At 35.5% G+C, this 22,985-nt stretch overlaps 1 protein-coding gene across 1 annotated transcript in view; it reads right to left on the minus strand.

Moving 5' to 3' along the window:
- Positions 1–506: 506 nt before the first annotated feature.
- LOC115926879 (TNF receptor-associated factor 4-like) overlaps positions 507–22,985 on the minus strand; it is a 30,912-nt gene continuing 8,433 nt past the window's right edge. The window contains exons 3-6 of the mRNA XM_030992465.1: positions 7,537–7,695; positions 6,783–6,944; positions 5,955–6,110; positions 507–5,430 (exon numbers count right to left, since the gene is read on the minus strand). Of these exons, the coding sequence (XP_030848325.1) occupies positions 4,789–5,430; positions 5,955–6,110; positions 6,783–6,944; positions 7,537–7,695 (1,119 nt within the window). The 3' untranslated portion in view covers positions 507–4,788. The remainder of the gene's footprint in view (positions 5,431–5,954; positions 6,111–6,782; positions 6,945–7,536; positions 7,696–22,985) is intronic.

Raw genomic sequence — 22,985 nt, forward strand, 5'->3', positions numbered from 1 at the left:
CTAAGAAATTTACTTATCTCGTATTCAAATCACATTTTAGACTTATACTTACTGTATGTAAGACAAAATCTAAGTAAAAAACTAACTGATAAGTATACCTACCAATCGAGGCCTCCTGATAATTGACTTAAGTCTGGTAGGGAGCTGTCTTAAATTTAGGGTAAAATACTTAGCCAAAAGTTTGAATTGAATACCAAAATTGGCTTAGTATTTTATCTAAGCCAAATACTAATTAAAAGCTTACATTTTGTACTTAAGTATTGAATTGAATACGGGCCCAGGCTCCTTACTGTTTTACAGCAAAAAACCCTTCTCATCATCATACTTAAAACCACTGCAGTTTACAGCATCAGATCTAAACAAGGCTTTATCCATACTTATCAGATATCAAACTCTCCTTTCTTCACTACTCTCCTGTTCTTTGTTTCCTCTTCCTCCATTCCAGATCTAATAAATCACCCCAACCACACAACTTCACACAAATGATAAAATGATCTACGACCACGTTTTAAGATGGCTCTCAAATAATTACTTTTATTCAAGCGTTATGGTGTATTGATCATATACATGTATAATACAGGTATAGAAAATCCACTATCTTACATTTATTTACACAAGATATTGGGCCTTTCATTCAATAATATCAAAATGAAGGGCTTTGTCATAAACTACATCAATCAAAGAACTTTTGTAAAAAGGATGCATCATAAAAATGTTATGAAAATCTGGTATGTTTGGTTTGTTTGGCATAGTTCATTAAACGTGTCTACATTTCTATAAGGAATGTACTATGGGATATTCCAAACACCATGTACCTGTGTCATTGAATAGTTTGCCGTAATAATTGGTAAAAAGAAATATAATTCATTTAGAGTTCAATTTAAAAAAACAATATTGAAGGAAAAAGGAATTGTTTTGAAAATTTGTTGCATTTGTCTGTATTTAGTAAGGTGTAAATAATAAATACAGTACAAGGAATTCACAATATAGTGATTGGCACTTTGAATAGCTCTTAACAACAGGCATTTATGACCGACTGAAATGTCATAAATATTGGCTGAACCAAATCTGCATGTATGTCTTCAATGAAAGCGTTGGAATGAATGCAAGCATCTGCTGAAAAAATATCTCACCTTCTATCCTGGTATGATTATGAAGAATTAAATGAGAAGTTACCGTTTGAAATTTGATTGATATCTTATTAGTAGTAGGAGGATCTTGTAACATGTTTCATAGTAAAATATCTTTCAGTTCATCATAAAAGATTAAATAATGAGTACTCCATAAAAACAGATTCTTGAAAGTAACACAAACATATCACAATTACCATTTTTACATGAGATTAGAGAAATTTGTTAATGGTTTCATAAAAAGCTTTGTTATATTAATAACATAGCTGTCAAAAATAGTGGATACATTTCTCTTTCCAAGGCAAATAAGGAAAAAAGATATTTTACAAAGAGAATTAATACTTTGAAGTTAAAGTTCTGAAGGACATACAGATAATAGTTGATGAAGCTGGTAACTTAATGAGTACCTGGTCTGTTACAGTGAAGAGTGCATCACAGTGCAGGTGCTGCAGGATGTGTACAATTACATGTATGTCTGTTTTTACAAAAACAAACGGTTAAAAAACTATATTGTGCTTAAAAAAAAAGGAATCCATATTCCTTTGGAACATCATATGTCTATTTTTTGTTATCTTTACAAAGCAAACATACTTTTAAAATGCTCTTTCATATTTGTGAAGATGTATTGATAAGCAAGAGTTAAAATCAAATAGTGCTTAAGAAAGAAAATTGATTGCTCTTTTAAAATTACAATTGTACCTAAAATTATGAAATTGTAGACTTTTACAATGAGTATTACCTTGTAAACAATTTATAATCTGTAATTGAAGTAAGATATGTATATAACACTCATCAAAGCCTCCTAAAAAATAATCAAAATCCTTGATTTATCAACAAAGCAGCATCTGTGTAACACAACGCATAAAAATCAATTTTTATTTTCTTTTGCGACTGTTCTCGTATATAAAGACATATCACACAGCAAGTCCATGTTCTGGTGACAGCAATACACAACAAACAAGAAGTTTATATTCACCAACTCTGCGCAATACACCAAAATAATCTTGCCAAAACCAAAGCCTGTTTTATCTCTAGTTAAACTGCAGCTCCAAACATTATCTTGATTAATATGAGTCACCATGTTTCTTCATTCAAACACCCAAAATGGATTGCGTACCGAGAAAATTCTCAACTATGGAAGATATCTTATGAATACTAAAACTCCTGGAATACACATCAAGAAAATATCAGTTTACATGTACAAACACAAATATACCTGTACCTCATACTTGGCAAAAACCTTGAGAAAACCTCAACTCATGCAGAAATGATTTCTTGAATAGAAACAGAGGAACCAATGCAGCTATATTGTAACGTCTTTAGAATCCATAATTTTTCCTCTACCAGGAGCACCTTTAGAAAACCTCACAATCTGCAGCATCGTAAAACACTATTATTTACATATTTACATCAACATCATCAATGTCTATGGATGTTTTTAAACTCTTCTGTAAGTGCATGTTGAAGATAGTATTATCTTGGTATACATGGTATATCTGCCAATGATGTCTGCCGGGTTAAAAAATGATGTTAAGCAGTCGAAAAATCAACAAAGATTCAATATGTTTCCTCTAATGTAAGGAACGTTAAAAGATTAAAAAGGAAAATAAATTGTGAAAGAGTTTTAGTGGAAAGAAAGACCAATGAAACCATTTCCATTGGTTCTTGTCAATTCAGTACTATTCTGAAACAGAAAAATTTGGATAGAATTAGACAAAAAATAGTCTTTCTGGCAAGAAAAGATAAGAAAAAGACGTGAAAAGAATGTAATTAAAAAAAACTATAAGCTGAAAAAAGTAATATCAATACTATAAATAGTAATATTGTGCCATATAGTGCTTATTCTTCAAACCCCCACACTTGCAGGTTTCTATCTTTAAAAAAAAAAAAAATTTATGTTTGCAGGTTTCTATCTTGTTATCATTAGGTCTCTTCGGTGCTATATCATTTCACAAAATCTTCTCAAAATTAAGTTTAATTCTTGACTCTAAATAATTCATATGAAACTAAAACTAAACTAAACATAGGGATTAAGAGATATAAAATATATGGCTAAAGAAAATTTAACAAAAAAGGATATTGCACTAAATGAAATATTTACAAACAATTTTCCCTCGCATTACAGATGTTATTGTGTAGTCTGAAAAAAGAGTAAATAAATTGTTATCAATAAGTACTGCGGACATAGTAGACTACATATTCATAATTTGTACTGGTAGGAGGGAACCTTACAAGAGAAAGCACTGGAACTACAAACATCTTTAAGACTAGTGTTAGAATGGTTCTTGACATTTACTTCTACAAACATTACAAGTTCCCGACTAGAATATTGCTTTGTGATACAAACATACAGAGGGTAAAAAAGAAGAATGAAAAAAAGAAAATATGCAAAGATGAGGGGTATGGGAGAAAAAGGAATAAGAAAGGCTAAGAATGGATGAAGAGCTTGATTTCAGAGAGAAACATGTGGTGTGGAATAAGGAATGCGAGAGAAGTTAACTTTCTAATTAATCAAGTTTTAAGGCACATGCATTTCAAGGGGAATTGAAAAATCGACCATTCAAGCTTCCAAAGAGGGAAACAGAGAAGAAAAAAAGAATAATTCATAAAATCAAATGAAAATTACAAATTCAGGTCTGTCTTTCAAAACACATTTTTCCTTCACTTACCCATATAATAAACGGGTAGCGACGTATGTCATCACAATTGTACTCATCAAACTTAAAATAAAGCGGAGGCTTCTGGTGTTATGGACTGGCATGCTTTGAAAAAAATGAGAAAAAGGAAATGCAACAGACTTTTGTTTTGAACATTGAGAAGAATTGTAAGCATGGAGGTTCTCCATAAAGATGGAGTCTATTGCTTAGTTGTCAGGGTGTTTTTGCTGTTGCTCAGAGAGACATTATTGCTCTTGCAATCCTTGAGAGTTCCAGATCCTTTTAATGAAGACCTGAGGTAGATACTTGGAGTTGTTTGTATTGTAGTCATAGAGAATTATTTTATCTTATTGAATTATTTGCTAATTCCAATGATTTGTTACAATTTTGAATACATTCAGAGTGAACTTAAAGCACTTTAATACATGTGTTCCAAATTTACATATAAACATAAAGTATGTGGTTGATTTCATAATTTGCTTTGGTCACAAATGTCATCATACAAACTTAACATTTTGTAATAATGCTATGTAATGTTTTTCATTAGTCATTTTGAAGTAATGGTTTTACTTATGCAAGTTATGTTATTAAATGTCTTTCTAGCAGGTGCTTGTATCATCTAAAAATTGAATAGCTTCCCACAAATAGATGTATTTGACATCTTAGCAATGTGCTGCTTATTTCGTTTTAACAATGTACCATTACATTATCAAAAAGAGAAGTAAAATGGCTAGTGTCGTTTAACACCTTAGTACCGCAACTTGCACTTGAGTAAAAAAGAATGATCCTTGCAAGTGTTTGAATTTCTACAATGTACTATTAAATTATCAAAGTAAAAATGCTAGTATTGTTTCATCTAGTACTGGTGAATAGCTATCAGTACTGCATTCATCTACAGACCAATATATCTGAAGACTAAGACTGGTATTAACCACTTCTATTGAAGCCTGGAAGCATAAAGGATTGTATTTTCAATACAAGTTCATAGAGGAGATGTCATGCTATGATGATTGGGAATCATTCTTGATCTTGATAGACTGTGAATTAGAGCAGTCAACGCGCACTCTGAGAAACATGACATCATCCTTGACATAGTCCCGGGTCTTGAGGAAGTTGTGGGAGACGAAGGTCGGGTAGCCGTAGCCCAGGACGTGGACATCCTTGCTGGGTCTCTGGAAGTTCTTCCACGTAGGATCGGGTGTGAAGGATTCCTTGATGTGCATGCGTTTGTTAGGATCCTCGTTCTGATCCAGGAGCGTGAAGGAGATGGGGAAGGTGAAAGGCCACCGAAGCAACGAGTCAAAGTCACCGTTGGTCACCCTGATGTAGACGGAGACGTGCTCCCCCTCCCCGGAGCCGTTACCACTGGGGAAGATGGACACCTGTAGCTTGTAACCATAGCGACCAGTGAAGAATGGAGGACTGACCAGCTCCACCTCCTCCTCGTTCTTGGCCTTGGAGAACTTCTCAGCGTAGTCGGTGATACGCCAGAGGAGTTGGCCATCGGTGTTGAGAGACATGGTATCTAGCTGACCTTGTAGGTGCTCTATGGTCTTCTGCTGACTACTGACTATGCTGCACATCATGGTGAGATGGGACTTCATGCTCTCATCCAGGTGCCTCTCTAAACTCATCCTTGGACCCTGGATTGAGAAAAATCAAATTAAATAAATGATTGGCCTGATGCAGACTTCTTGCTATGACCACTATTATCACGGATCTTTCTGTAACTACTTACACCAAAGAGATACCAGCTCTTTGCTTACACTGATCCTGATACTTATACTGCTGCTTTTTCCACTGTTACTTTACTGCTGCTACGGGAACTGTATCTGCCCCTACGTGAGGGTGTCTGTCACCCTTCACCTACAGTATATCATTTAAGGTTCTATGAATATGACTCCTCCATTCAAACTTAAATCTAACTTCAAGTTTTGGTTGTACTAAAGAAATAATAATAATAATAAAACTATCCAGCCTGGCAATCCTTAATACACTAGCACTATCAAAGCCTCTGTAAATCTCTAGCATGCTATAAATGTATATAGCCATACCCTACTTTTTCCTTGTCTTATACTACCCTGTTTGTGCTCCTAGACTACCAGGAGATTAGGGAACTGTTTAAGTCCTGCTACTATAACCTTAACTACTTCTACTACATTCTCACCTTGTGTTTACATCCGTGTTGTTTGTATGGGCAGCATGCGAGCGCCGATGGGCATGCTTCTGTTAGATGTTTCTCCATCTCTTCTCTGGGTACCTTTTTAGGCTCACATCGGTTAGGGCAGGATACAGGGTACCGGGGGCACTGGTGGAGGTGGTTCTACAGGAAAAGAACAATAACAAATACAAAAACATTATTTTGTGTTTTGTACAATGATTGGTATGGAGTCTGTTGGATTCAGCAAAAATTGACCCAAGATACTGCTTTTCTGAGGGAAGGGTTTACACACAAAAATTAAGAGCTCTTCTTGCAACTGTGTTTACATATTTAAATGAATTAATGATGAATTTTGAGGGGGGAAACATGGCCCTATGATGATGGATTAGATATTAATCACCTAGCGAACCATCCTTATTATTAGTATTTATAATCATCTACCACTAAAATAATAAACTTTATTATTATAGTCATCAACATCAACATCACCACTACCACCACCACCACCACTACCATCATCATCATCATTTTCCCACCACCACCACCTTCACCATCACAACCACCATCACCATCATCATCATCATCATCATCATCATCATCATCATCATCATCATCATCACCACCACCACCACCACCACCACCATCACCATCACCATCACCATCATCATCATCATCATCATCATCATCATCATCATCATCATCACCACCACCACCATCACCATCATCACCACCACCACCACCATCACCATCACCATCATCATCATCATAACCAACATAATCATCATCATCATCATAACAACCACCAGGCCACCTCCATCTACATCTTCCATTTACCTGTAGTGTTTCATAGACGAACTCCTTGTGGCAGTATTTACATGGAATAGATCGTTTTGCACACTCATTGAGCATGTGATGATTGATAAACCGTCTCTGCAGCTTAGCCCCACACTTGTTTTCACAGAATACCACTTCAAGCTGACATTTGCCAAGATGAGTCTGCAACAAGATGAGAGAGAGAGATAACATGCAAGAGTGAGACTCAGATGATGAATATCTCAGCCCAGATTTCTATTTTTAATCGTGATTCTGGCTTATGATTATCATCAGGAAAGACTAACGATTCATATCGTTGAATACTGCCAGTACACATGCTGCTTTTAGTGTATACCCACTCATAAGCAGGGTCAGAAAAATGAGGCAAATATTTAATGCAAGCTATCCAAGAACATAATTGCCTCAGTGGATTAAAATACATTCAGAAGTATATCCTATCCACATTAAGCCCTTTGACACTTCATTAATCCAAAGGTTTACAAATTAAGTGTTGTTGCCTCGTAAAAGTTAAAAGCCTTTGCTAGCATCTACAGGGAACAGAAAACGTATGATGACAACACTGAAACACCAATGGCAACCCCAATGTATATTTAAAAGACAAATGTCCTATTTTGGAGACATTTCTCTCAAAAGTTAGTCCCATAATGACAGTTCTGTTGACTTTTTGATGAGCACCTATTACAATAGAGGGCTTGAACCTCTCGGCTTTTATTTTTCTTAGGTTCAAATTAAAAACAATAGCTTAGTATCTTACATCTATCTTGCTTCCTGTGAACTCTGAGCCGCAGTATTCACAGGTCTCTGAGCGACGAGGGCAGTCAATGTCTAGATGATCCTTGAGATGATTACGAGCTACCATAGCGCTACACTCCTTACAGGCAACCATGTTGTACTGGCAAGACTCCAGATGGGCCTGATGGAGAGAGAGAAAGAGAGAGAAAGAGAGAGAAATTAATGTATATGTATGACATCAATATGTAGCTAACAATTAATTTGAATCATAGTTATATAGTTATGTATCTTGACCCACATGCATGTTGTCACTACGAAAACAAACATAAATGAGACCAACCAGAAAACTTCATTTTTTCACAATCATCAAAAGGAATTAAATTATCAAAGAATTCAATATACTGGTATATGTATATATATAAAAAAACTCAAGAAAAGAGAGAAAAAATATGTACAAAAATGTATTTTCGCATATATATATATATAACAATGGCTTAGTTATCTTCTGAAGATGTTGACTTATTCTCAAATATCCATAAGAATAAAGGCAACCCAAATACCACATGCCAAAAAACAACTCATATATCGTGCCATTACAATGTCTAAAAAAAGAGGCATAGCTCAAGGCTTAGTTCAAATCTACATATTTTTATGCTCCATGTAGAAGTCACATATAATTAGCAGTCCATCAAAATTATTTACACAAGGTCTTTAATCTCTTGGGTGTTAAAAGGTTGACCGTTCAATTCCCTCACTCTCCCCTCTTGTCCCTCTAATTTCTTCTCTCTCTCTTTCTTTCTTTTTTCCCCTTTCTCTCTCTCTCTCTCTCTCTCTGTTTTTGCTCCTCTCTCTCTTTCAGCTTTTTCTCTCTCTCTCTGTGTCTGTGTCTGTCTCTGTCTCTCTCTCTCTCAAAATACTGACCAATACTTCGCACCAAATGTCAACAGGAGTCCCATCCCACCTTGGGGGATTGTAGCGCTCTGTCAGCTGTAGTTCCATTGTACCACTGTTTGACAGGCACTGAAGACTAGGTGTGAAATCAAAGCCTACTTTATTGATTGAACAATTTGAGAGGTGCAGAGTCATTTCCAATGTCAAAAAGGAAAAGGTTATTTGGTGTTTGCTTGAAAAACCAAATAGCGAAGAATTGATTGGCATTTTTCCTGTTGGAATGTAGATCATGGTCGCGTGTGACACTATTCTTTGAGGTAAGTGGCCTATGTCAATTTTAAAAGCCCTATAGGCATTATCAATCAGCATAAAAGCTTATTCAAAATGAACCTTATTCAAACTATTTGAGGAATGTATGAAACATAATGACCATCGTGATCAAGTCTTTCAGACGCTAATCCAGTTCTTGAAAAGTTCACAATCATTTGGCTTTTGTAAGCAGGTGATTTAAATACAGCGGTGAACAAAACAGCAGTCTAACCTGTCTACCAAGACCAACCAAGGTTTACAGAGAAAGTGGCCTCTATAGGTAGGTGGCATTTCAAGACAGGTTCTATAACTCAAAGCTCTCTCTCTCTCTCTTTTCTCTCCTCTCCTCTCCTCTCCTCTCCTTATTTCATTTCCTTTTATTTTATTTCAATACGGATAACTTGCTTCAGCCAATGGCTGTTCTTCTGCAAGTCCGTCCTCTATCTCTCTCTCTCTCTCGGGGAACAAAATACATGGTCATTATAGACAGGTGGCCTGTATAGAGAGGTGGCCACTATTAAAGACAGGTTTGACTTATATTCCACCCCATCATCCAAGATTCTTCCCCATTTCATCTCATCGGTGACCATCACGAGGATTACATCATCCTTGATTAGTGAGAGATGTTGTTGACCCGCTTCCCTCCATCACCCATTACTCATTAGATGGAATAGACTAACAGATGTCCTTGTTTATTGATTGGATAGAAACGTGCAAATCCTAAAATTAGCATTCCTAATCATCTCCACCTGATGTCGTTTGTTTTCCCCATAGCAACAAGCAAGTTGGATGATAACTTGTGATGAGTGTTGGTGGAGGTCACTCAATATTACAGCCAGTAACAAAAAAAGTTGAATGGATGATTCTGGTATAGTTGAATCTGCCTTCACCCTCCTTATCTCTCTCCACTACCTTTTATATTTCTTTTCCTTTTCATCCTTACTTTTCTTTCCTAAACTTTCCCTTTCTCTATCTCTCTCTTCTTCCATCTGTGTATCTCCCTCTGTCTCTGTCTCCATCTATTTTTATCTCCCTCTATCTCTTTCCCTGTTCATCTATCTCCCTCATTAATCCCCCCTCTCTATCTCTCTCTCTCTCTCTCTCTCTCTCCTATCTTCTTTTTTCTTCAATCTACCCAACATGAATCTGTCTTTCTCTTCCATCAGTTCCATGAAATGGCAAACATCACACCAATCGATAAGCTTTTACTTCAACTAAAAACTATCTGGCAACAAGTAATATTTGAATAATAAAAAAGTAATTTTTTCTCAAATCATATCCTATCAACACCATGCTTTTCCAGCTTCATCTCTGATATGTCTCTTATCTTCTTTTCTTTCCTATCCTCTCTATTACATATGTGTATTTCTATAACATGCAATCAATAATCATCAATCACAACCTCTTCTAAACTGATGTCTGGCTACAAGAAATATTTAACTTCACAATCTAAGTAACCACCGGAAAATCCATGTCAATGCTTTCCACTTGTGCAAGGTAACAATCACAAGTATATCCGTTATGACATAGCAACACTCCACCATTCTCTCTTCATGATGCATCTTCCAGCATCCTCCTCCATGGTCTTCATGCACAACATCCTTCCCAAAGATGGTAAACACGATGATGATGATGTCAGAGACTCCCATCGCATTGGGGAAGTGTGACAAGTCAATTTGCATAGATGACGGTTGGAGCCGAGTCTGGAAATATAGATTTACGCTTTCATGTTCAAGCTTTATTGACACAGTCACTGAGTAAACCTTCTACTTTTTTATTCAAGAAGATTCCCAATACAGGCAAAATATTAGAATTTTAAACGATTCACACAACATTGCTGCTTTGCAGTTCTCCATGCATTTCTACAGATGTTATTTAGTATATTTGTTTCAATGTAGTTCCAATGTAATATTTCTAGTGAAAATAATGAAAAGAAACCGGGAGAGAGGATGATGGATAGAGAGAGAGAGAGAGAAAGAGAGAGACAGCGGGAACAATGGGAGAAGAGGTTGAGAACAGATTTCAGAACTTCTTACCCAAATAGCTCTTTGAACAGCAGATTTGATACAAGAAATTAACTAATACATTTTTGAAAATCAATCGATTGAGTGTGCCAAAAAGAGAAAACATAGCAAATGTATGTATGAACCTACCCCCATCAGAAAATACAGGTGTATTCCATCAGTAATACAAGAAAACAACTGTGATTTACTGATCAATAGTGTTGCCCTTTCTTTCCAAGCTATATAAAGCTTGCAAACATTAATCAACAAAATTAATAGTGGACCAAAAACCAAAACAGTATGAAATGACATTGACTGTCATTCACCTTGTATTAAGCCCTTCTCTAATCCTTCCATCAACCCATACAAGACAGATAATCATAAAAACATCTAACGGGTCAATGACATTCTTACAAATTCTTTCGCAAAGTTCAAATTATAAATCTGCTTTAAACTACCACAACAAAAGATCACAGTAAACAATAAAGGACAACAAATTGATAATGAAATGAAAACAAAATAACCTCAGAATGGCAGCTGTATTCCATGCACTAATGAATATCATCTGTAGGTATTTGTCTTTTCAGTAGAAGCTACAGATTTCGGCTTTATACATCTCCAGCAATGCTTTCATGGTCCTGCATATTTTTTGCCATGAGTTGAAATTACAGGCTGAAAACCACAGAAATCTGTTCCTCATTTTCCTCCGCACTGTCATATCTCCACCTGGTGCAGCGTGTGCCGATGCTATATTGCGAGTCCTTTCAAAGGTTTTTGGTCAAATGAACAAATAATGTTTGGTTGGATGAACTTGTCCAGTTTGTACAGGAATGTAATTAGATTGATGAGAATGCTTGACTACACACTTTATGATGTGTGGGACCAAATGCCTTGTCAAAACATTTTAATATGCAGGGGACAGTTCTGGCATATATTAAACTGTTCTGAACTTGTGATGACACACATGCTTACAGTACAATGATAATATCTCCATTCACCTTTATGCCTTTATGAATTTCTTCACTTGTCCTTTCTTTGAGTATGAATAATTGTTTTGCTTTATATTTCAAAAACAGACTTTACTTTAGTACAGATCGTAGACACGTTAAGGAGGCAGCAATGGATCTATGATTGTCAAAAAGTGGGGGAGGCCGGAGGGAGCCAAAGTTCTTGGAAACACAAATATCCACAATCTCTGGAAACAATAGCACAGATATCACTTGACATTTTATTTCATGAGGCAACATTTTTTCAATTTGGAATTTGGATATACAGGGGAACGAGGTATCATATCAGAAAGAATGAAAGTAAAAAACTACGATAAGCATGAAATATGCAAAGATTGAAAAAGATAGGGGTTGGGGGCCTATAAAATTACAAATACTACAGTCACTTCCATGATGAATTGCTCATAATTTGACATTATTTCAAACACTCTTGAAAACACAAATTCCATTAAAATCAATGCTTACATATCAAGACACAGTGACAGATAATCACATTGTTGATAAAAAATCCTCTGATCCTTAAAGTCTGAATTTAGAATTGTGGAAGAATCCATCACAAAAGGTATTTTGTGATTTTCTTCGCTTTACAGTCTGGATCAACAGGATGGTGCAGACAGCGAAAATCAATGAATACTAATATTTTTTTTCTTCTAAAATAATTTTTTTCATCCTACTGCACGCTATGGAGTTAACCACAACTGATAATGTCATTCATGGACGTTCACTGAAGCAGAAATGGCTGGAGGTGAAGAGGGAACAGAATGAGAAGAAAGAACGTTTTGATGATGAGCACTGATAATGGGGATTACAAAATCTATTCAACTATTCAAACGGTTATCATTATTGAGCAGCTGTCACCACACAGACATAAATATACAAAGTAGAAATGATGTGAAAAGATGCTCTTCTCTGCTTTATCTGTGTGATGGTGATAAAATGAATTTAAGAGGACAGTTCTCTCAATGAAAAAGAACATTAAATACTGAAGTTGCTGATGAGGTTATATTTTCAAGAGTATCATTCCTTGTTATTTTTAAACACTGTTTCTCTTTCCTTCTATTAGTCTGTTCTGTTTACAGAATGTACTTTGACTTAACTTCCCCTTCTTGTTCCTCTTGTTTATGACATATTACTGTCCTAGACCTCTATAAAAAAATATTCTAAGGCTATAAAATTGAAGAATATCAAAATAATATGAATATATCGATTTCATATAAAATGTTATTTTAATTAACATTATGGATGATCCTACATGCATAATTCTGACCCATCCTTTCATCACATCTGAGAACAGATCTCTTTCAAAATAAGCAATATTACTGAAATCAAAGACATCATCTTTTCTTACTTCATACCAACCTCCATCTTGCACTTTCATGATTAGAATGTCATGATAGATACTCGGCTCAACTTCATGAAGGAACAAAAATCTCTTAATCTCTTCAAAGCGTACAGATCTCATATGTTGAGAATCAGAAGGGCAGTAAGTCATTTACTTGTATACAGTTAAAGCCCTTCTGGCTCTGGAGAGATGACATCTTCTGTCAATAGCCAAAAGGGCATTGGAATTTTCGGTTATAGATGAATGGAATGATATGCTGTAATATCTGACAGTTTATAGTTAAGAAAATTATGTTTGGCAATTAGAGGTACAGACTTTAGAAGATTTGAATAAATAGGAAGATGAGTTTAGAATGTTAAAAGGAGTGAGGAGAAAAAAGATAGAAAGGTTAGAAAAAGAAAAAGGGGAGTGAAAGACAGAAAGAGAGAGTGAGAAAGAGAGAAATAGAGAGTGAGAGAGAGAGAGAGAGAGGGGGAGAGAGAGAGAGAGAAAGGGGGGAGAGAGAGAGAGGGGGGAGAGAGAGAGAGAGAGAGAGAGAGAAAGAGGGGGGGGGGGGGGGGGGGAGAGAGAGAGAGAGAGAGAGTTTAATAATGCCCTTCTGGCTCTCAACAGACAACTGTCTCATGTATCCCAAAGATCATGATTTCAATCACTACCTACAAATGAATCTACAAAGATAATCCCATAGCCAAAAGTTCATAGAACAAAGTCAAGAAAACTAGAGATTTCTTTGCAATCAAAAGCAGTGGTATTAATATCATCACTTGGAAACTGTATATGAAATTCAATATTAAGCAAGGATAGATTTTGTTCTTCTCCAAATTACTTTAATATCCTTCAAGTACTCAAGTGGTTATTGCTTTCAAAGTATCTTAACAAATTTATACAAGTTTTCTTCACCATTTTAATAGAATTATGATAACATCCAATAAAATAAACTGTCATATTACAGCTTCAGTACAGAGGGCAGAGCTAGAGAGAGAGAGAGATTATCTGAGAATTAAACAAAAATCATCTTTAATTCTTAATATACTGTAGTTTTTCTAATACAATAGCTCGTCTCATGATTAAAGATGGGCTATTAAAATGAAATCCTATAAGAAATTTTAAACATTACCATCAAAGTACTGTTGCATTTAAGAGATAGAAATTAGAAGCATTGCATTCATTATTGAATGCAGAGTTAATTTTTAGTTTTACACTCCTGTCAAATGTCACTATATCCTCTTAGTTGGCATCATGAATATTCTTGGCATATCTGGGCTAACTCTTCATGTTTTTTTTCTTCCACACTATTTACAAATAACTGATTTTACAAATGGCTGCACTTACAAATCAGCATACAATGGACATTTTCAATCAATAAGCTCACATGAATGAGCTGTCAGTTTGTTAAAGTTTAGTCATTTGAATCTGATCACACATTTAAACTACATAAATCCACCTATTGCAAATCATTGTGCAACACCATGTAGACTTAAGTGCTTGTCAACAAAAAGCAGATCATTTGTTGTGTATTCTTTTCAATGACAAAGGGAAACTAATAGCTTTCTAAATGTAGTACTGTAGCACACACTGATGAAGACATTTGTCCATTGAATTTATATGAGTAGTAAAGCCCATTTACTGATTGCAAGTTAAATGCTTTCATTGTAAACAGCTTTGCGGCCGTTGAATTGATCGATTGATATATCCTTGCTTCATTAGCTGGATAAGAGCCCAATTGTGCACATAATCTGCAAACATTTACAAAATAATTGTTACAATATTGATGCAAGGACTCTCTATACAACTCTTTTAATTGTTACAATTGAGCCTATAACGACTTGCTATGCACTTTTAGAAAGCAGTTTCCTCTCTGGTAAATTCAAAACTCAAGTGGTATATGCAAAAGAAAACTATCCTCTTCTGCTATCGATTTGTTTTCTTGTTGTATATTATGATGCCGAAAACAAAAAAATAATATACATGTAGGTATATAATAATGTAATGACATACATTAACATCAATCCACAACATGGGGGAAGGGAACAATTGACTGTGAACCATATATTATTTAATGACTGATAGATTAAACATTGATCGTGGAGTTTCTAGAATGATTTCATCCTAAAGTAATTAAAGCAAATGACATCAATTCATATTAGTAAACTTCTTATGGCCCGAGATGCTGTGGTGATAGCTTCAAATGGAAGGGTTACAATTACAAATATCAATGCCTCATTGTTATTCCTCTTATTCCAAAATAAAATTGTGACCTAACCACTAAATTACCACACTGCTAACCAACTTTATGGTTTTATATTCAGAAATCTGATAATACTCCCCTTCTTCAGTTTTTTCTTCATATTTTTCAAAGAAGTCCCAGAAGGATAGAAAAGGACGGGGATGAAACCGGGGCAGCTTTTTGGTGCCGCTAATTGGTGCACTGGTACAACATCCTTGTGGTTTGTTTTCATGGTGAAGTTCACGACCCCTCGGCTGGCATCCCTTGGAACCTATGACCCATGAAATGCCTAAAACAGACCCATATATTGCCTGTTTGGAGTCAAAAGGGTGTTAACTCTGTATAAAATAATTGGAGTTAAGACCCTTCTGGCTCCAGTGGATGAAAAGGGGATAGGCTGTATAGGACAGTTTTCTGCTCAATCTTGATCTCATTTCTAAGGCTGTTATCAAAGACTCATGTAATCTTCTAGTTCATCTTTTCTTCCCCCTATGAAGAACATACAAAAGTAATCAGTTTCTATGCTTTAATTTACCCATATAATCCTGCTAATGATCTGTTTGGGTTGGATGGTTTCTATTTGGTCACCTGTTCCAAATCAAAACCATATTTCTCTCTGGAATCCACTTTTCAAACAAGTTTTTTAAACAAAACTGAATGTATCACATCTTCTTTTTTTGCTTGAATGGAGTAACAATAATTCACCTGTCTGTAGGCAACAGTTCAAGATCAGAGTTGAAAGAAACTTGGAAATATCTAGAGTAACCAAATAAAAACTGAAACAGATGCATTCACAGTTTGAAAACAAGAACTAACGCTCTGTTAAACAGTTAGAATACAGTACAACTTTTCTTCCATAATATAGATCTATTCTTGATATATTTAACGGCATAAAATAAAAAGGAGATCAAAATAATAGTCAATCGAAAAAGATCTGTGTTTTTATTTGTGGAGTAATTAAAACTTTTAAATCAATTGCATTTGTCTTCTGAGCTAAGGAGAATGATAATAAAGACCAATTACCCCAACTTCCATTTTTGCTTTGATACAGAGTAAAGTAATTCAAGATTCAAGATTCAAGATTTTATTGTCCATATACAACACAGAATTTTTTTTCTCCATTGGTGTAACATGTAATATGTGAAACATAAGACAAAAAAATGGTGTCGTGTGCTGAAAACCAGGAGGGCGTCAGGACTCTATAAAGAAAAAATCTATGAGCAGGTACGGTCCTCTGGCTCTCAGCACCCAACATAACAAGACAATTATATGATTTACACATAGCAAGAATTTTAAATAGAATATACACAAACGAAACCAAGCGTCCCCACTTTCAACTTCCATGGCATACCAAAATATCAATATTCTGCACATTACTAATATTTCATTCCCATAACTCAAGAAAATGAGTTTATAAATAGAAAAGATGTCTAGTGAAATGTTTGGTCTGATGTAGAGTGACAGATTAGGCTCCAATCATTTGTCCCTCCAGGTCAACTTATTTCAGATTCTGTCATGTCCAATTCAGGAAATAACCCATCATACTGTACTTCACTGATTCCCACCCAATGTGGAGCAATATAATATGAAGCAGGATCGCTCGATGTTCAAAAACAGAAATGAATATATATACAAGTTTGTCATTTTCAATTCTGGAAGTTGTATGCTTACAACTAAAATGATAGTTGAAATAAAAATGTTTGATCTGAATTAATCAGACAGTCTGTTTTTATAATCTTTGGTCTTTGCAAGTGCATGCTAATTTGGAAAATAGTCCATTATGATGTACTTTACTGGTTCCCACCAAGTGAGGAGAAATAACGAAGTTGCCACAGAGTGAATGTTGAAATTGGAATGGATATATTCATTAATCAAGATATTTCAGTTCTCTACGTTCTATATGCTTATACAACAATATTCTTACAAAGGGACCCTTCCTACACTGTAATAGCTCATAAGCATAGATCTTTCTTTAAAAAAGAAAGAAAAAAAAAAGGCACATTTTTTTGTTACTGTTTTGAGGAGATTTCAACAGATATAAAATGAAAGAATAGAGTCAACTAAAATTTAAGCTGATAGGGGTTTTCATTTCTGCTTTACAATAAATTCAGTTTGATTGCAAGCCACAGATAAAACAGGATCCTCTTTCTAATCATGTGGTTTGAATTCATCCATTCTAACAAAATCTCAACACAAATGGTGACCAGTACTGGGCTTTAATACTCAAATCTTCCCAACCACAGAAATGATTAAAACCTAATTCCCCTTTTTCATATTTCAAGGAATGTAATTTATAATTCTATAACGCGGAAAAGTAGATTTAATCTGAGATTTGGTATAGTTTCATTATGTTTCGTGCTCACACACTTTAATGTTGGACAGTGAGGAACCATGCTACAAAGGCATTTAATATCTTCGGTTGAGGGTCAGAAGGGGATTATCTCTGTGTAAAAGTATACAAGTTAATGCCCTTCTGGCTCCAAACATGATTTAGAGTGGGTGGGACAATAGCTACCACAGCTATGTGCGGTTGTATTGATTTATTTTATTCTCTCTTCCATCAAGACAGTTAAATATTGATACTATCAAGGTCATAAAGGGGGCTGAAGAATCCTCTTTGTCAGCAAAATATTCCAACAATTTTTGGGCATGGATTTATATTCCCCTAGTACACGGTATGCATTGTTATGATGCCCACTGTCGTGTAATCAATATCAATTTGGAATGTAAACAGCTCTAGTCTATTTATTTGATCAATACACCTTTCAAGTTCAGAGGACTAAAGATGGAGTTGTCCTTGTCTCTGACTATAACTAACTGACAAATATTTGTTATGTTCGTGGCATAACATGTTAACTAACAAACAGCTGTGGGAATGTTTTTAGTTTTTCATTTTGGAATGAAAGATTTCATGAAATTCTTTTGGATGACAAATAGTGACATATTCTTCATGGGCATGCTATTCTTAAACAGTGCTGTGTCTTGTGAACATAAACAGAATTTAATGAATCATGATTTCACAATGAATGAAATATAACAGTTTGCACAAAAGAATAATCACAGTCCTATTAACATCATAAACTATGCATGTATATGACACATTTTCTTTCATAGATAAAATAATAACATTTAATGCAACAACAAATGTTTAAAAAAAGAGTACAGGCTAACAACTCAGTCTGAGTTACACAATAATACATAGCTGATCTTCATTGCAAAATAAGCAATTTGTATGAAAACTGAGGCCTTCTCAGAGATCCCATATATAACCTCATATGCTCTCTAAATGGACAGGAGTGGAAATCTTGAATTCCACTCTACAATATAGAAATACTTGAAACAACTCCCAAATGAGTGGATTTCAATCCACTCATTTGGGAGTTGCTGAGAGTAGACTGAATTGCCTGGTTTATGACAACAACTTACAAATGCTCTACCTTTTAGTAGGCTAACAAAGTTGCTTATAAATATTTCAATTTTTCTATGATCTGCTACATATTTTTTTCACAAGCAGCCCAGTATTTAAGATAATCTGTTTATAGAAATGCATGAAAACCAATTCTTAAAATCCATTTTTACTACCGGTAGTATTTTGTTATATACAGAATCTGCAGTTGAGGCAAGTTTTAAGAAAAATGGATTATAACTGTTACACATGAGGACTTATGATCCATTTTCCCATTGTATTTCTAAAAGAGACATTTCAATACCATAACAATCACGCTTTCTGAACGTTTCAACAGGAATGGAATTGCATTGTTATCAATTCTCTTTCATCTGTCCAGACAGGTTCTCACAACAATTAAGTTGGTTGATGAATTCATTGGATTAAGCTAGGAAAACAACAAAAAATGGGAGGGACTTTCTAAAGCAAACATGGTATATTTGTCTATTTGATTACATGATGTTGGAATAACAATAATTCAAGTTTTAGGTTATCTGGTAAACAAGGGTAAATAAATATTTTGGAATTTCAAATATTGTCAGATGTGTTCAAAATGAAAGAAGAGAGCATAATATAAAACCGTGTGAATCCATTAGGATGGAAGAAAGAAAATGCAATGGCGCGGACAGCACATGGAATTCTCACATATTTCACACACTGGTGTTTCCCATAATGACATAAATAAATGAGGTAGAAAATCTCCGAAGAAGGCTTTTGATCATTTTGGGAAACAATTAAATGAAAATAAGGTAGGGAAACTAATGTACCTTGCTGCTTTTAAAGGGGAAGAAAGCGGCATTATGTAGATTAAAGTGTCCTGTTTTGAAGGAAGTAGGTGGATAAAAATAGACCAATTAGAGCCATTTCACAACTAACCACTGCCTTCTCTTTCTATTCAAAGCCGCCCATGTACAGAGTTTGGAATACACATATTCGGTTTTTATTTGGTGCCCTGGATATTTGTAATATCTTTGGCATATAATCTTCTTTAGAAAAATGAATCTGGGAAACTAGAGTATTTACTCAGTTTTCTTTGTTTCATCTGCAAAGCTTTATTACTTCGGATACTTTTCCCCATATTTTTGCCCCCCCCCCCCTGTTTCCCCTGTCCTGTCTTTTCTCTCTCTCTCTCTCTCTCTCTCTCTCTCCCTCTCTCTCCCTCTCTCTCCCTCTCTCTCGTCCCCTTTCTCTTCTATATATTTTCGCCTCTCTCCTATAAACATTTAAAACTCATCTTCCTATTCATTCAAATCTTCTAAACTCTGTGGCCCGAATTCACAAAGGAGGTTTATCAACAAATCTAGGTTTATGTGCGTCATATGAGGCATTTCGATGCGTTTCAGAACAGGGTTCAGACAAACCTTTACAACACACTATCAAAAATTACAGCATATCACTCCATTAATCTATATAACCCCAAATTCCAATCTGTGCTATTTCATGATAATTTGTCTGTTTGGAGCCAGAAGGGCGTTGACTCATATACTTTAACACAGAGTTAATGCCCTTCTGGCTCTGAAGTAATGATACATCAATAATCCCCTTGAGACCCACAGAAAATGGACTGCATTTATCCACCAGCTATTCTTACGACTGCTAGGGCTATCCATATCTATGAAATTAATCAACTTAAAAGATACCATCAATTCCCTTGACTTGAATGTAATACACTCCTCTTCAAGGCAAACTGAGAAATACTGATAAAGCTGTCATTTCTTAAATGCTTATACTATCTAACATACTGTACATTCACATTTATACATTTTTCTTAAATTTGCTTTCTAGGTTGTACGAAAATCCTCCATCTTTTGAAGTCATGGCTAATTTAATTGATATCTCGAAAACTTCGTCAAGCCCTCCAATAATATAATTTTCATTGGTTGCCATTGTAACCTAATAGAATATACACCATATCTACCTTTCTACGACACGAGAGAAGGGCAATTTCTTTAATATAATACACCTCTACATGTAGCGGTCACGCTATCACGCTCTCTCTCTCTCTCTCTCTATTTATCTATCTATCTCCTCCCTTTCTCTCTCTCTCTCTGTCTGTTTCTCTGTCTCTATCTCTCTCTATCCATCTATCTCCCTGTCTCTCCTCCCTCTATTCCTACTTTCTCTCTTCCACATTCACTTGATCAAACCTATTTCTCTCTCTCTCTCTCTCTCTCTCTCTCTCTCTCTTTCTTTCTTTATCTCTCTCTCTCTCTCTCTCCCTCCCTCTCTATCTATCTCCCCCTCTCTCTCTCCTCCCTTCATTCCTACTGTCTCTCTACCACATTCACTTAATAATCCACTTGATTCCTACTGCTCTGCTCTTCTCTCATCCTCCTGTACAGAATCAACCCGTTCCAGCAGGCAATGGGTAATGGTAACACTCTTCCATGTAATATGCTGCAAATGCTGTGGCCCTAAAATTAAAATGTTATATTGTGCTCGGGGTGAGAAAAAGCTCCCATTTCTGCAGTTAGTTTCAACATGAGATTTGCAATGTCCAAAATTACAACGAAATATAGGAAAACAAATGTTATTGGTGTTCATTTCTGGCAAGTTTTGGTACACAAAATGGCAAGTAATAACTATCTTTAATATGAATTCATTGTTTCTAGGCAGACCCCCACCCCCCCCCCCCCACTCAACGTTATTTAGGGTATGCATATGCATGTTCCCTCCTTTTGAAAACACCCACCTAAGTCTGGTGTGTAAAGTGAATACGGGCCAGATTTTTGTGTACTATGAGCCAGACTTTGGTGCGTGAAAAGTACCCCTTTACCGGACATTTTGGTAACATGCATGGTATCCCTCCGTTCACGGAGTTGGGGGGGGGGGGGGGGGGGGGGGGCAGACCTTGGGTTTCCCAGGTATTTTGTAATTTTCTCCCTCTGTCTCTTCTATTTTCATACTGTCTGATGTTAATCACTACATTCAGTTATTTGGAAGGAACCCTTCTGATCTCAAAATTTAGAAAACAATGAAGTTATTTCCTGAATTTTCATTCCAACTGTAAAGCCTCAATTTTAATCAATGTTGTTCTAATATTTCAACCACCTTTACCTACATTTTCCTATCATTTCACTATCTACAAGTATCAGCTCTATTGTCTTCATTTCCGATCCGACTTTGTTCATTTCTTTTCATTATTTACATCAAGCAGGTAAAAATAACGCCTACTAACATATCTTGGAATCATAAACAGGAAGCTATCATTTCTCCTGCATTCCTGAAAGTACCATAACAAGTTTGGATAACAATTAATCCAATGAATACGAAGTGTTATGATACGATGTTGCAATAACGTCTGAACAACTAATACATGATGCAGCACAATTAATCAAGGAGTTATGAATGCTTGATGTCACGAAGAGTGTCAAAATAATGCAACAGTTGAGTGATCAAAGGCGGCATTGATAATAACAAGCTTGATATGGTGGGATGTATGAAAAGAAAATAGAGGCACACTTGTTTGGAAAGGAAATGCAAAATTGTTGAAAATATAATGACAAATATTTGAATCTGTATTTCAGAACCCCAATGCTATATGTTTGAGAGAAAATTTAGTTTTGACAATTATAACAAGAAATCAACCAAATATTGACAGATATTGAAATTACTTTATTTCAGGTTGTGTTTTTCTTCAATAGGTCCCCAATTATTAATTAAATTAAAAGTGCATTGAATAACTTTAATACAGTGTATGTTGAACAAAAGCATTTCTTCATGAAATACTTATTAATAGTGATGAGTGACTCTAAGCATATCGATTTCGAAGTAAACATGAATGTGCCTCAATGAAACAATGGCAAAACAAAATTCCTCTGTTCAAACCTCAAAGCCAGAAAGACGTTTATGTGTGTTAAAGTATCTGAGTTGATACACTTTTGGCTCCAAACATGCACAGGCCCGAATTCACAAAGGAGGTTTATGTGCATTATGAGGTGTTTTGATGCATTTCAGATTAAAGTTCGTCTGAACCTTGGTCTGAAACGCATCGAAACGCGTCATATGACGCACATGAATCTAGGTTTGTCGACAAACCTCCTTTGTGAATTCGGGCCACAATATGTATTAAGAGTACAATGACCGCACAAACCATCACACTAGCACCAGAAAGACTTCACACCCATCGTGGGAAGTGTCAAATTTGTTACCCTATATATCCCACCTCTTGCAACCGTATCATCACTACCCAAAATCCCTAAAAAATTAGTGGAATCATTCCAACAGAAAAAGTTTGGTGTTTGGGA

The sequence above is a fragment of the Strongylocentrotus purpuratus genome, unplaced genomic scaffold (genome assembly GCF_000002235.5).
Source record: "Strongylocentrotus purpuratus isolate Spur 01 unplaced genomic scaffold, Spur_5.0 spur5_scaffold_2, whole genome shotgun sequence".
Classification (NCBI taxonomy): domain Eukaryota; kingdom Metazoa; phylum Echinodermata; class Echinoidea; order Camarodonta; family Strongylocentrotidae; genus Strongylocentrotus; species Strongylocentrotus purpuratus.